The 15,861-nt window shown below is 47.5% G+C and overlaps 1 protein-coding gene across 1 annotated transcript in view; it reads right to left on the bottom strand.

Moving 5' to 3' along the window:
- Window positions 1–2,979: 2,979 nt before the first annotated feature.
- shkbp1 (SH3KBP1 binding protein 1) overlaps window positions 2,980–15,861 on the bottom strand; it is a 23,922-nt gene continuing 11,040 nt past the window's right edge. Inside the window, exons 8-17 of the mRNA XM_039787484.1 lie at window positions 15,188–15,378; window positions 12,924–13,039; window positions 12,594–12,681; window positions 11,518–11,634; window positions 7,090–7,260; window positions 6,186–6,341; window positions 5,911–6,007; window positions 5,179–5,363; window positions 4,936–5,038; window positions 2,980–3,998 (exon numbers count right to left, since the gene is read on the bottom strand). Of these exons, the coding sequence (XP_039643418.1) occupies window positions 3,200–3,998; window positions 4,936–5,038; window positions 5,179–5,363; window positions 5,911–6,007; window positions 6,186–6,341; window positions 7,090–7,260; window positions 11,518–11,634; window positions 12,594–12,681; window positions 12,924–13,039; window positions 15,188–15,378 (2,023 nt within the window). The 3' untranslated portion in view covers window positions 2,980–3,199. The remainder of the gene's footprint in view (window positions 3,999–4,935; window positions 5,039–5,178; window positions 5,364–5,910; window positions 6,008–6,185; window positions 6,342–7,089; window positions 7,261–11,517; window positions 11,635–12,593; window positions 12,682–12,923; window positions 13,040–15,187; window positions 15,379–15,861) is intronic.

Here is a 15,861-nt window from a genome sequence, read left to right as displayed (position 1 = left end):
ATGAACACCTGTTTCCTGGATGAAAGTCTTGTGTTTTCTCCTTAACTTCTTCAGGACATGAACACCTGTTTCCTGGGTGAAAGTCTTGTGTTTTCTCCTTAACTTCTTCCAGGACATGAACACCTGTTTCCTGGGTGAAAGTCTTGTGTTTTCTCCTTAACTTCTTCCAGACATGAACACCTGTTTCCTGGATGAAAGTCTTGTGTTTTCTCCTTAACTTCTTCAGGACATGAACACCTGTTTCCTGGGTGAAAGTCTTGTGTTTTCTCCTTAACTTCTTCCAGGACATGAACACCTGTTTCCTGGGTGAAAGTCTTGTGTTTTCTCCTTAACTTCTTCAGGACATGAACAGCTGTTTCCTGGGTGCTACTTTCAAATCACACAAACTTTATTCAACATTACCAACACTGCATTTATTGTGAAAAACTAACTGAAGGAAGACACCACAGCTGAACAGGGTCAACATTGAACTGACAGACATCAGCTGATTACGTACATTAAGACAAGTCTTTTTTTTTTGTATTACAAGTGTTCAGAAATTTATGTTAAAATATGCAAATGAGGAATTATCTAAGGAGAGAAATCGACAGACATAAAACGAGACAAAATGTAGTAAAAAATAAATGTTTTTGCTTTAGATAATCTAGAAACTGACCAGTGCATGAAAAACATGTTTAGAAGTACAAGTACAAACTCTTACTGAAGTACAAAAGTATCAGCATCCAAACATAGTCCTGCTGGAAGTGTCACAGAGTTTTTTTGCTGCTTTGCTTTTGTCAGATGTTAACGTTGTTAAATATAGCGTTGAAGCAACAATGTCAAACTCAACGTCACTAAGAGCCCGACGTGGCATCATGACTTGACGTAAACATACACGCCCACTTTCTTAAGCCAAGTCAGTCCTTCCAGAAAAATTAGTTTTTTTGTGATTGTTACGGCAAAAATCCTTGATTATGCGGCACGTTTTCTTAAAAAATGCAATGGAATATGCCAGATATTTATGCAGTTTTATGCGATGAAATTGCAGGAACTTGCAAAAACTGCAGTTTGATGAAAAATACTTTTCAACTTTCTGCTAAGATATTATGGGACTTTTTTGCAATGAAAATGCGGGGATTATGAAATCATGAGAGCCCCGCATATTTTGCGCGGAAATCGGCAATTTATGCAGCAAAAGTGTGGCGTATTTGAAATAAATGCCCCCCCCTCCCCCCGCATAAATATGCAGACTTTGGCTGATTATGTGTTGAATTATCCGATCGCATAAAAACAAAAAGGTTGGGTTTAGGAAAAGAACATTGGGGAAGGCTTTAGTAAAAAAAACAAAAGAAAGTTGACAAACGCCACACACGGGAGGTGAAAGTCCAGTGTTGTACCCGTCTGCCACACCAACCAACCTCCTTATGCGGACTTCCGTCCTTTCATACTACTCGCTATGGCTAATATAGCAAGACAACGTAGACCAAACTGCGTGGAAAAACACGCCAAAAAGCGAGTATGCGTCTTGATAACACGCAAATAATGCCATATGAATTGGCATGTCATACATATGCCATTTTCAGGAGATGAGTCCGGTCTCCTGGGTCTAACCTCTGTGTTGTTTGACCTGACCAACCTCCCTACGCCGATTTTAGCCGTTTCATACTACTCGCTACGGCGTCAATTCACACGCAAGGTAATGTAAGTCAAAGAAGGCCAAACGGCGTTGATTAACACGCTAAAAAGCGACTATGCGTCTTGATAACACGCCAATAATGACATACGAATCGCCATTTATTGAGATCAGTCTGAAGAGCCAGACACGTAGAGGTTACTGACATGCTTTTATTCAGGAGAAAAAGTCAAATATTGGGACTGTATATTATTGCATGTCTCATATAGCCTTCTCACTTACAGTTTGGGTCTCATAAAGCCCCCCAAAAAGTTCCGTAGCCATTGTAGAAAAAAAGACACAAAAATGTTGGAAAAAGCGCCATAAAAAGGTGTGAAAAAAGCAACAAAAGCACCTATGAAAATTGTCTATAAAAATGGCAAAAACGTTGATAAAAAGCGTAAAAAAACATTTAAAAGAAGGCGCCTAAAGGATCGAAAATAAATCGCCAAAATCGGCAGAAAAAATACATCAAAAAAGTTGGAAAAAGCCTTAAAAAAATGTCAAAACATTTTGTCAAAAATGTCGAAAAAAGGCGTCAAAACTAGGCGGTCCTCCAGTTTGACACGTGCGCTTTAAAGTTAAGAACAAAGATGTGACCGAGCTGAAGCCTGATTGGCTGCGTTCAGGCTCGGCTCTGTAAAAGACATGAACAGACCGAAGGCGTGTTTCTGTTGGTCACAGTGGGACTGAAGTTACAACGCTGTCGGACTGCAATCAAACAAATTAAAAAAATAAAAGCTTTGATACAAACTTATTATTTTATTTTTACAGACTCAGATTTTGACAATTCTTCGAACGTCAACAAGAAGTGACCTCGCCCAACATCTCTTAGAGACCCTTAAATAATCCTGATCTCAATATTGACAAAAAATAATCGCAGTTAAGGTTTTTATTCCAGAATCGAGCAGCGCTGTCTCGTCTGTCCTGACCAGGGCTCCTCCCTCTTAGTCGATTAGTCGACTAATCGGTCGTTTTGGTCTCAGTCACCTTAGATTTCTTTAGTCCGTTAGTCATGTCTGATGCTGTTTTCGTGCTGAATGACTTATTTCCAAGAAACGTACGAGCTCATCTCTGGTAAACACAAGAATTAAAGTGGTGCTTTTGGCAGAAACTCAGATTTACAGATCTGTCGATTAAATCAACTAATCGATTAGTCGATACAATTGAGTGTTAGTCGACTAAGAATTTCTTCAATGGAGCACAGCCCTAATATATATATATATATATATATATATACAGCGCCGCTCATACAAGGGTTAGAAAAGTAAACTTGTTTTGTCTCGTGTTCTAGATACCAAAAAAATATGTTCAAACGGGAAAAAGTATTGAAGGGAAATTTGACAGTTTTTTTAATTTCAACAAACGCAACATCTGTCCAAAAGTCAGCGATTAATCGTGTTAAATAATCCTGATTTCAATATTGACCAAAAATAATCATGGTTAAGGTTTTTATTCCATAATCGAGCAGCGCTGTCTCGTCTCAAACACCAATCCAAATGTCCCCGTGTGTGTCCTGACGTTCTGCGGTCCAGTCTGAGCGGCCAATCAGAAGCTGGTCTCGTTCATGTGCGGTTTGGGGCTGATTGGGGGGCCGGTGGCGTCGGCGGCGGGGCTGTCCGTGGTCACCGGGGACGCCGGTGCTTCGGTGGGAGACGCCGCGGCGCTGCTGCGAGGGGAGGCGGGCGCCTGGGACCGGGTCGGGCTCACGGCGGCGGTAGTGGCGGGGCTTGTTGGCGGAGTGGGCGTGGCCCTGCGGTGCGACGACGAAGAAGACGAGGAGGACAGTGGCGACGACGACGACGAAAGGGATGAAGGCGTTGCCGGGGAGTGGCGTGCGCCGGGCGACACCGAGAAGGTGGTCGGGGTCCTGAGGCCGAACCGGGCCTCCAGCTCGCTGCACACCGCCAAGCTGCGCCGGGTGCCCTCTGACCCAGAGCCCGCCGCAGCCTCCGAGCCCTTGGCGAGCTCCTGGCAGCGCTCCACGAAGCTGCCTCTACGCACAGAAGCCCAGTCCCGGTTCTGGTCCCGGTGGTCCCGGTTCTGGTCCCGGTCTGGCTGTCTGGGCGGCCGCGGGCTGGAGGCCGGGTTCGGGGGGGTGTAGGCGGGTATGGCGAGCGCCTGCGGCCCGGAGAGGGGCAGGGCCGAGTCTCGGAGCGGTTTGGTGAGAGGCAGAGGGGGCGGAGCCTGGCGCGGGAGGCTGCCGTACAGCGAGGCCGACGACCCCGAAGCTCCCGGTCCTCCTCGAACTCCTCCTGCTGCTCCTCCTGCTGCTCCTCCTGCTCCTCCTGCTGCGGCCGGGTGGTGGCGCTCCGTCCTGAAGACGTCGCTGAGCTGAGAGTAGAGGCTGGAGAGACAGGAAGTTACTTAACAACAACAACAACAACAACAACAACAACAACCGCAGCAGTTAGGGCTGGGCGATATGGAGAAAATCCAACGTCACGATATGTTGGACCAAAAACCTTGATAAATAATCAATAATGTGGATACCTCCTGCTATTCCCTGCTACACCCTGCTACACCCTGCTACGTCCTGCTACGTCCTGCTACACCCTGCTACGTTCTTCTACATCCTGCTACACCGTGCTATGTCCTGCTATGTCCTGCTACGTCCTGCTACGCCCTGCTACGTCCTAGTACGTCCTGCTACACCCTGCTACGTCCGGCTACGCCCTGCTACGTCCTAGTACGTCCTGCTACACCCTGCTACGTCCGGCTACCTCCTGCTACGTCCTGCTACACACTGCTATGTCCTGCTACGTCCTAGTACGTCCTGCTACATCCTGCTGTGCCCTGCTACGCCATGAACTACTACAACTACTATTTCTGGTCACTGTTCCATTATGACTATTACGCCACTGTTCATCACACCCCCAACTGGCACCGTCAGACACCTCCTACCAAGAGCCTGGGTCTGTCCCAGGTTTCTTCCTAAAAGGGAGTTTTTCCCTCTCCACTGTTGCACTAAATGCTCTTGGGGGGAATTACTGGAATAGTTGGGTCTTTGTAAATTATAGAGTGTGGTCTAGACCTACTCTATCTGTAAAGTGTCTCTTCAGATAACTCTGTTATGATTTGATACTATAAATAAAATTGAATTAAGTTTAGAAAATGACATCACTTGACTGGAATGCAGCCTTTAAAACCAGGAAAAGACAACACGTCACATTACGATATCCAGAATCTAAGACGATATCTAGTCTCCGTCCTGATATTGATGTATATCGATACATCGGCCAGCTCTAACAGCAGTGTATGAGCGGCGCTGTGCGTTGCTGTACCTGCAGGTGGAGGCCCTCGGCGTGCTGTCAGGCGTTCGGGCCAGAGCCAGGTCACACTGGTCCAGCAGCTCCAGCAGCTCCTCCTCGGTTGGCCCGCCCAGCGCTACGAGACAACCAATGAGAGGCTTACGTTAGATTTCTCCACATCTGTATCGGTGTCTCTGCGTCCCAACCGGCTGCGGCAGAGTTTAATATCAAACTAACACTCGGTGGCATTTGGGTTAATTTTTCTCAGAGTCTCACCGCGGATGTCGACCTTGCCGGCGATCTCCATGGCCGTGGTCAGGTCCCACATCTGGATGCTGCCGTTGCCGTGGCCGCTGAACAGGTAGCGGCGCGGCCGGGAGCCGATGCGACTCGAGCCCTCGCACTCGTGGACCATGAAGGCCGTGATGGATGTGCCGTCCACCGAACGCACCTCACACACCCTGAGACACACACACAGACAAAGACACAGAAAGACACACACACACGCACACACACACACATAGACAAAGACACAGAAAGACACACACACACACACACACACACACACATACAGAGACAAAGACACAGAAAGACACACACACACATACACAGACGCACGCACGCACGCACGCACACACACACACACACACACACACACACACACACACACACAGACACACACACACACACACACACACAGAGAAAGACACACACACACACACAGACAAAGACACACACAAAGACAGAAAAAGACACACACACACACAGACAAACACACAAAGACACAGAAAAAGACACACACGCTCACACACACACACACACACACACACAAAGACACACAACCAGGGGAGCAGTCGTTGAGTGAAATGTAAATCTTTGTTGCCTCGTTCCCTCCAACAGAATGTGTAACGCAACAAATGAGAATCAAAGACAGTGACATAAAAACACAAAAAGGTAGAATATATATTTAGGTATAAAATAGAATGAAATGAAATGAGGTCCAGTCACCTCTTCCCATTGGACGACAGCCTGACGTAGAGTTTGTCGGTGTCCGGTACGACTCTCTGGATGAACACCTGCTGGTCGTCTCGCTCTCCGTACGGACCTGAAACCACCAAACACACACCGTTACTATCGGAGCCTGCTGGGACCTCGGACCTCTCCCATTCCTCTGGCTGGGGGGGTGTTACCTATCTCTGGCTGTGTGTGTGAGTGTGTGTGTGTGTGTGTGTGTGTGTGTGTGTGTGTGTGTGTGTGTGTGTGAGTGTGTGTGTGTGTGTTACCTATCTCCGTCCCGGCGCTGCAGCCCCCGTGTCCGTCCACGTCGTCCAGGCTGAGGATCTTGAAGGAGGTGAGCGGCGTGGAGCCCGGCTGCGTGGAGATCATCCCTCTGAAGCGAGTCACCGTCCACGTCCGCACGTGGTTGTTGTCGGCACAAACTGAGACGGGCGACACACATCAACAACTTCAGTCGGCCAGACCACATTCACAAACCTCTGGCGGTAAGGGCCCACGCCAGAATCACCAGACAGCTTCAAGGAATGGCGAGAGACTCGGTCGTGACCAAGTTACAAACTCTGCTTCTGACTGGCTAGTAGTCCTTACCTAGGTACTGTCAGGGCACGCCCTCATACTCTGCTTCTGACTGGCTAGTAGTCCTTACCTAGGTACTGTCAGGGCACGCCCTCATACTCTGCTTCTGACTGGCTAGTAGTCCTTACCTAGCTACTGTCAGGCCCCTCATACTCTGCTTCTGACTGGCTAGTAGTCCTTACCTAGGTACTGTCAGGGCACGCCCTCATACTCTGCTTCTGACTGGCTAGTAGTCCTTACCTAGGTGCTGTCAGGACATGCCCTCATACTCTGCTTCTGACTGGCTAGTAGTCCTTACCTAGGTACTGTCAGGGCACGCCCTCATACTCTGCTTCTGACAGGCTAGTAGTCCTTACCTAGCTACTGTCAGGACGCAATAAAACTGAAGTGAGATGAACAAACAGAGACATTTATCTTTTTAGATAAAACAGATGTTGACAAAGTTTCCTTTTTAGGGACCTCATTTGAAATTGTGGGAAATTGTGAAAAAAAAAAGGTAAATACATATCGTAATGTGTTTAAAATCTCAATAATGTGGTTTTGGTGAAAAGAGAAGCTGCGACCAAGGTCCCAGAGGTGCCCTGAGAGCGGTACCTGAGATGAGGTGTTTCTCCGACAGCATGATCTTGGTGACGGGGCTGCGGTGCACGGAGAAGGTCTGGAAGAGCTGCGGCCCCGAGCCCACCGTCTCCGGGTGCTGAACGATGACCCGGACCGTCCCGGAGCTGGTCCCGTATGCGATCTCAATCCAGTTCCCGCTGTCGCCTGAACACACAAAACGGCACATGTTCAGGTTAAACGCCGATGTCATGTGGTTGCTTTGAGGGTCACATTTCATAGATTTAAGGGCCCTGTTTTAACGATCTGAAGTGGCTGGAGCAGGTGCGTTTAGGGCGAGTCTGGTCTGGTGGAGTCAGTAGAGTCTGACATGTCCAGTCTGATCTGGTGGAGTCGGTAGAGTTTGACATGTCCAGTCTGGTCTGGTGGAGTCGGTAGAGTTTGACATGTCCAGTCTGGTCTGGTGGAGTCGGTAGAGTTTGACATGTCCAGTCTGGTCTGGTGGAGTTGGTAGAGTCTGACATGTCCAGTCTGGTCTGGTGGAGTTGGTAGAGTTTGACATGTCCAGTCTGGTCTGGTGGAGTTGGTAGAGTTTGACATGTCCAGTCTGGTCTGGTGGAGTCGGTAGAGTTTGACATGTCCAGTCTGGTCTGGTGGAGTTGGTAGAGTTTGACATGTCCAGTCTGGTCTGGTGGAGTTGGTAGAGTTTGACATGTCCAGTCTGGTCTGGTGGAGTCGGTAGAGTTTGACATGTCCAGTCTGGTCTGGTGGAGTTGGTAGAGTCTGACATGTCCAGTCTGGTCTGGTGGAGTCGGTAGAGTTTGACATGTCCAGTCTGGTCTGGTGGAGTTGGTAGAGTCTGACATGTCCAGTCTGGTCTGGTGGAGTTGGTAGAGTTTGACATGTCCAGTCTGGTCTGGTGGAGTTGGTAGAGTTTGACATGTCCAGTCTGGTCTGGTTAGTAGAGTTTGACATGTCCAGTCTGGTCGAGTGGAGTTGGTAGAGTTTGACATGTCCAGTCTGGTCTGGTGGAGTTGGTAGCGTTTGACATGTCCAGTCTGGTCTGGTGGAGTTGGTAGAGTATGTCCAGTCTGGTCTGGTGGAGTTGGTAGAGTCTGACATGTCCAGTCTGGTCTGGTGGAGTTGGTAGAGTTTGACATGTCCAGTCTGGTCTGGTGGAGTCGGTAGAGTTTGACATGTCCAGTCTGGTCTGGTGGAGTTGGTAGAGTCTGACATGTCCAGTCTGGTCTGGTGGAGTTGGTAGAGTTTGACATGTCCAGTCTGGTCTGGTGGATTTGGTAGAGTTTGACATGTCCAGTCTGATCTGGTGGAGTTGGTAGAGTCTGACATGTCCAGTCTGGTCTGATGGAGTTAGTAGAGTTTGACATGTCCAGTCTGGTCTGGTGGAGTTGGTAGAGTCTGACATGTCCAGTCTGGTCTGGTGGGTGTGGTAGAGTTTGACATGTCCAGTCTGGTCTGGTGGAGTTGTAGAGTTTGACATGTCCAGTCTGGTCTGATGATTTCTGGTCTGGTGGAGTTGGTAGAGTCTGACATGTCCAGTCTGGTCTGGTGGAGTTGGTAGAGTTTGACATGTCCAGTCTGGTCTGGTGGAGTCGGTAGAGTTTGACATGTCCAGTCTGGTCTGATGGAGTTAGTAGAGTTTGACATGTCCAGTCTGGTCTGATGGAGTTGGTAGAGTTTGACATGTCCAGTCTGGTCTGGTGGAGTTGGTAGCGTTTGACATGTCCAGTCTGGTCTGGTGGAGTTGGTAGAGTATGTCCAGTCTGGTCTGGTGGAGTTGGTAGAGTCTGACATGTCCAGTCTGGTCTGGTGGAGTTGGTAGAGTCTGACATGTCCAGTCTTGTCTGGTGGAGTTGGTAGAGTCTGACATGTCCAGTCTGGTCTGGTGGAGTTGGTAGAGTCTGACATGTCCAGTCTGGTCTGGTGGAGTTGGTAGAGTCTGACATGTCCAGTCTTGTCTGGTGGAGTTGGTAGAGTCTGACATGTCCAGTCTGGTCTGGTGGAGTTGGTAGAGTCTGACATGTCCAGTCTGGTCTGGTGGAGTTGGTAGAGTATGTCCAGTCTGGTCTGGTGGAGTTGGTAGAGTTTGACACCAGCTAACTTGTAGCTAGCAGTCATTTCAAAAACGTTGTAGCTATCTATGATTGTTTGATTGCTAACGTTAGCTCAAAACGCTGTTAGCATCTAGTAGGCTACTTGATTGCTAACGTTAACTCAAAATGCTGTTAGCATCTTAGCTAGCAGTCATTTCAAAAACGTTTTAGCTAGTGCCCTAAATATAGCTAGGGCACTAGTTTTAGTCATCTAGGATTGTTTGATTGCTAACGTTAGCTCAAAACCATAGACAGTATATTGGAGGCTACTTGTCGCAAAGTGACTCATGCGCAACTCACATCTGCACTCGACTCACATCGGGTAGTGACAAGGTGTGCAAACTCCTTCAGAACGGTGGAGTTCGTTGCTATTTGTTGGGGCGGTGTGCAAACTCTTTTACAATGGTGGAGTCTGTTGGTATTTGTTGGAGCGGTGTGCAAACTCCTTTAGAATCCAAACCGTGCCCAGCCCTAGATTTGACAGCCAGCTTTAAAACAGCAGCGGCAGCATTAGTAGGAAGGTAAGAGAGGCAGCAGTATTTGGTATGAAGTAGTGTGGTAGGCAGCAGTATTAGGTATGAAGTGGTGTCGTAGGCGGCAGTATGCGATCTCAATCCAGTTCCCGCTGTCGCCTGAGCACACAAAACGGCACATGTTCAGGTTAAACGCCGATGTCATGTGGTCGCTTTGAGCGTCACATTTCATAGATTTAAGGGCCCTGTTTTAACGATCTGAAGCGGCTGGAGCAGGTGCGTTTAGGGCGAGTCTGGTCTGGTGGAGTTGGTAGAGTTTGACATGTCCAGTCTGATCTGGTGGAGTTGGTAGAGTCTGACATGTCCAGTCTGGTCTGATGGAGTTGGTAGAGTTTGACATGTCCAGTCTGGTCTGGTGGAGTTGGTAGAGTCTGACATGTCCAGTCTGGTCTGGTGGAGTTGGTAGAGTATGTCCAGTCTGGTCTGGTGGAGTTGGTAGAGTATGTCCAGTCTGGTCTGGTGGAGTTGGTAGAGTTTGACATGTCCAGTCTGGTCTGGTGGAGTTGGTAGAGTTTGACATGTCCAGTCTGGTCTGGTGGAGTTGGTAGAGTATGTCCAGTCTGGTCTGGTGGAGTTGGTAGAGTCTGACATGTCCAGTCTGGTCTGGTGGAGTTGGTAGAGTTTGACATGTCCACTCTGGTCTGGTGGAGTTGGTAGAGTCTGACATGTTCAGTCTGGTCTGGTGGAGTTGGTAGAGTATGTCCAGTCTGGTCTGGTGGAGTTGGTAGAGTCTGACATGTCCAGTCTGGTCTGGTGGAGATGGTAGAGTCTGACATGTCCAGTTTGGTCTGGTGGAGTTGGTAGAGTATGTCCAGTCTGGTCTGGTGGAGTTGGTAGAGTATGTCCAGTCTGGTCTGGTGGAGTTGGTAGAGTCTGACATGTCCAGTCTGGTCTGGTGGAGTTGGTAGAGTCTGACATGTCCAGTCTGGTCTGGCGGAGTTGGTAGAGTATGTCCAGTCTGGTCTGGTGGAGTTGGTAGAGTCTGACATGTCCAGTCTGGTCTGGTGGAGTTGGTAGAGTCTGACATGTCCAGTCTGGTCTGGTGGAGTTGGTAGAGTTTGACACCAGCTAACTTGTAGCTAGCAGTCATTTCAAAAACGTTGTAGCTATCTATGATTGTTTGATTGCTAACGTTAGCTCAAAACGCCGTTAGCATCTAGTAGGCTACTTGATTGCTAACGTTAACTCAAAATGCTGTTAGCATCTTAGCTAGCAGTCATTTCAAAAACGTTTTAGCTAGTGCCCTATATATAGCTAGGGCACTAGTTTTAGCTATCTATGATTGTTTGATTGCTAACGTTAGCTCAAAACCATAGACAGTATATTGGAGGCTACTTGTCGCAAAGTGACTCATGCGCAACTCACATCTGCACTCGACTCACATCGGGTAGTGACAAGGTGTGCAAACTCCTTCAGAACGGTGGAGTTTGTTGCTATTTGTTGGGGCGGTGTGCAAACTCTTTTACAATGGTGGAGTCTGTTGGTATTTGTTGGAGCGGTGTGCAAACTCCTTTAGAATCCAAACCGTGCCCAGCCCTAGATTTGACAGCCAGCTTTAAAACAGCAGCGGCAGCATTAGTAGGAAGGTAAGAGAGGCAGCAGTATTTGGTATGAAGTAGTGTGGTAGGCAGCAGTATTAGGTATGAAGTGGTGTCGTAGGCAGCAGTATTTGGTATGAAGTGGTGTCGTAGGCAGCAGTGTCCTAGGCAGCAGTATTTGGTATGAAGTGGTGTCGTAGGCAGCGTATGTGGAGGCAGCAGTATTTGGTATGAAGTGGTGTCGTAGGCAGCAGTATTTGGTATGAAGTGGTTGCGTACTGGTTTTGGGAGTTAGGTAGACGCTGAGAGCGGTGATGGCGTCTTCGGTCGGGTCTCGGTACAGCTCCGTCACCAGCAGATCGTTGTCCTTCATCCTCAGAGGAAACTTCTGCACATCTGGCACACACACACACACAAACAACACACACACACACACACACACACACACACACACACACACACACACACACACACACAAACACACAAACACACAAACACACAGCAGAGACAGCAGAAACGGGAGTGAGCCTCTGTTCATACCAGGGCTAGGACAGGAAACGGAAACTTTTTAGCTATAATATAATCATGACTGTGTGTGTGTGTGTGTATGTGCGTGTGAGTGTATGTGCGTGTATGTGCGTGTGTGTGTGCGTATGTGCGTGTGTGTATGTATGTCTGTGTGTGTGATACAGGTGTGTGTGTGTGTGTGTTCGTGGGTGTGTGTGTATGTGCATGTGTTTGTATGGGCGTGTGTGTATGTATGTCTGTGTGTGTGATACAGGTGTGTGTGTGTGTGTTCGTGGGTGTGTGTGTGTGTATGTGCATGTGTGTATGTGCATGTGCGTGTGTGATACAGGTGTGTGTGTATTAGGGGTGGGGGAAAAAATCGATACAGCATAGTATCGCGATATTTTTCGTGGCAATACTGTATCGATACACAGACGCCAAGTATCGATCTTTTATTCTATATGTGTTGGTCAGTTTGTCTGCTTGACTATCACATTTTGCAGCAATAAAATTGAAGTGAGATGAACAAGCAGAGAAATGTATCTTTTTACATAAAACAGATGTTGACAAAATTGTCCTTTCGGGACATCATTTGAAACTGGGAAAAATCTGAAGTTGGAAAAAAGGTAAATACATTGCAATATATCGCAGAATATTGCAATATGTTTAAAATCGCAATAATATCGTATGATGATATCGTATCGTGAGGCCTCTGGTGATTCCCACCCCTAGTGTGTATGTGTGTATGTGCGTGTGTGTGCCTGTGTGTATGTGCGTGTATGTATGTCTGTGTGTATGCATGTGTGTATGTGTGTGTGTGTGTGTGCGTGTCTGTATGTGTGTCTCACCGATGTAGTAGATGGAGCCGTTGTTGCAGCCCAGGATGAGGAAGGAGCCGGCCGTGTCGTAGCTGCTGATGGGAACCACGTCCTGATTCTACCGACCACACACACACACACACACACACACACACACACACACACACACACACACACACACACACACACACACGCCAACAAGCATATCGCGCATACACACGCTACGCCAGCACCGCCAAGATATCGACATCGCCACAGCACACCGCACACACGCCGCACACACACGCACACAATTATTATTAAAAAACAAACCAAAAAAACTGGAAGCTATTGATTATCTTTGATCAGGAGGTGGCCCACCTGCCAGTGTTTGGTGACGGCGTTCCAAACGCCGACTTTCCCAGTGTGGCTGGTGGCGATCAGCTGGTTACCAACGAAGAAGAGGGCCTCCACCGGCACGTTCAGACTGAAGACACCTGCGGGAGAAAGACACGGTATAAAATATGAAATAAAGTTTAGAAACAGAAAACTTCCCAATATATTTTTAGAGGGTAATTTTTTATTTTTATTCAACCTGGACCCTGTTTCCCTGTATGTGTGTGTGTGTGTGTGTGTCTAAGTGACTGAACAACAATCTTTGACATTAGTCCAGTATTAAGCGAGAACTGCAATGTAACCCTACGGGGCAAATGTTCATCGTCAGTTTGGTCCACTAAAAGTTCTGATTTTGCCGCTGACAGACTCAGATTAATATTCTAAGTGTCTGATAACATTATGGTTGAGACCTTTCTGTTTAACCAGAAACAGCTCTGAAGTCTCTAGCTCTAAACCCACCAGACTCCATTTAAAAAATCACTAGGCTACTTTTAGCGTGTACAGAGCCAGCATATTGTCACATGTAAATCAGTAAACTATGTGTTTATTTCAACCAAAACTAGAGTTGTGATGGTTGGAAAAGTGGAAAGACGACCCCAAAACGGCTTTTCATGGTTTTATTTAGTTTCTGTCCACTTTGAATGAAGTGTATTTTACGATGCTTAAATCACTCTTTATTTACATGGAGTCTGGTGGGTTTAGAGAACACAATTTTGCAGAAGTTTTTATGTTTAAAAAAAGGATCTTACTCTTTAATATTACGCGGGCAATATTAACGCAGTTTCTTTCCCAAACAAGGTGGATTTTTTGGAGTACAGTGTGTGTCTGTGTGTGTGTGATACAGATGTGTGTGTGTGTGTGTGTGTATGTGTGTGTATGTACGTGTGTATGTGTGATACAGGTGTGTGTGTGTGATACAGATGTGTGTGTGTGTGTGTGTGTATGTGTGTGTATGTACGTGTGTATGCGTGATACAGGTGTGTGTGCGTGTGTATGTGTGTGTGATACAGGCGTGTGTGTGTGTGTGTGATACAGGTGTGTGTGTGTGTGATACAGGCGTGTGTGTGTGTGTGTGTGTGTGATACAGGCGTGTGTGTGTGTGTGTGATACAGGTGTGTGTATGTGCGTGTCAATATTACGCGGGCGATATAGCAACGCAGTCTCTTTTCCAAACGAGGTGGATCTTTTGGCTTTTTGTTGTGAAAGATAAAAACGGAAATGGGTCTCTGGTAGACGCCGTCTTTGTCAAGGTGGAAAGTAGTAATAAAGTTTGCGTGGTTCGGACAGCAGCCTCCTGTTGTTGTGTTATGATCCTCATAAGTAAACAACACAACGTGATTGGTCGGTGTCTTTAGTCGCCGTGGGAAGCTCCGTCAAATCAACCTGGTTTATTGACCAGTTCTTTTTGCGTTCTGTGTAAAAGTACTCATGACAGAAACGGTTCAAATAAATATACTGACGTTTAAATTAATTGCATGAAAAGTATGTGTGTGAAGACTCTACTCTTGGAGCATTGCTGTTATGATGGAGGATTTGCACCGTAATATTTTTATGTGTAATCTTCTGCATGTGCGTGTGTTTCTGTGCGTCCCTGTGTGTGTAAGCATAGTGTGCGTCCCTGTGTGTGTAACAAGCATAGTGTGCGTCCCTGTGTGTGTAACAAGCATAGTGTGTGTCCCTGTGTGTGTAACAAGCATAGTGTGTGCGCGCTGTGCACGAGCCTATAGGAGCATTTTACTAATGCTCTGTTAAAATAACAATGAAATGCTGCGTTAGTGACTTTAGACCAGGTTTTTGTTGGTCAATGGTGCGATCACTTCCCGCTGCCTCAAGATAGCAATACTCCCAGAATGCACCTGAACACACCTCCCTGTAAGACCAGCACGCCCAGAATGCACCTGAACACACCTCCCTGTAAGACCAGCACGCCCAGAATGCACCTGAACACACCTCCCTGTAAGACCAGCACGCCCCAGAATGCACCTGAACACACCTCCCTGTAAGACCAGCACCAGAATGCACCTGAACACACCTCCCTGTAAGACCATGGGCCACAGATGGGCGCAGGTGCATTTATTTAAACGACTTGGGTGCTGGACGGGAAACCGACAACAGCGTCGGTCATAAACTAACTCTGCTTGTGTCGGGCTTTGTGCCGCGCTGCGTTTCTGGTAAAAGTGCCAAAGCCGTGAGCGTTTCTACTCCGGCCCAGGACCGGTGAAGAATCATTACTGTGGGGAGAGTCGCACCGATTTCGTTCCCGTTGCCGTCGGGGCAGATGGCCCACAGGATGATCTCGGTCCCCGAGGCCACGGCCACCATCTTGTCGTTGTCTCCCAGCGAGCCGGCCATCACCTTGGCGTTCAGCGCCACTCGGTCGATCACCCAGTCCAGACGGGGAGAGGTGAAGACCTGCTGCCACCCAGTGGACTCCTTCACCCTGGGAGACAAGAGGGAGACGAGAGAGAGAGAGAGAGAGAGAGAGAGAGAGAGAGAGAAAGACAAAAAATTTAAATTAAAAATAAGCTTTTGGAATATTCAGGGTCTGTACTCTAGTACATTTGGTCTTAAGACCACAGAACCTGATTTCTTTAATAACGTAAATGATGTTAATATTTTAATTCTGTTAGAAACGTGGTGTCGATCTGATACAATCCCCCCGTGTCCCTCAGGCTACAGTGAAATTACAGTTCCTTCACTTAAACTGAGCACAGTACACCGTGGCAGATACTCTGGAGGAATATTAATCTGGCTTAAAGCTGATCTCACCAATCACATCAGCGCGGTCAAACAAAACAAAAACCACATTTGGTTGAAAATGAATAAAGACGTGGGCATTTGTGACGTAGATTTATATCTGTGTGCAATATACACCCCTCCGTCAGAGTCCCCATACCATGACGAAGACCTCTACAGCTCTCTA

Source organism: Perca fluviatilis, chromosome 2, assembly GCF_010015445.1.
Source record: "Perca fluviatilis chromosome 2, GENO_Pfluv_1.0, whole genome shotgun sequence".
Taxonomy (NCBI): Eukaryota; Metazoa; Chordata; class Actinopteri; order Perciformes; family Percidae; genus Perca; species Perca fluviatilis.
The sequence above is the reverse complement of the archived record's forward strand: the minus strand, read 5'-3'. Positions and strand labels throughout refer to the sequence as shown.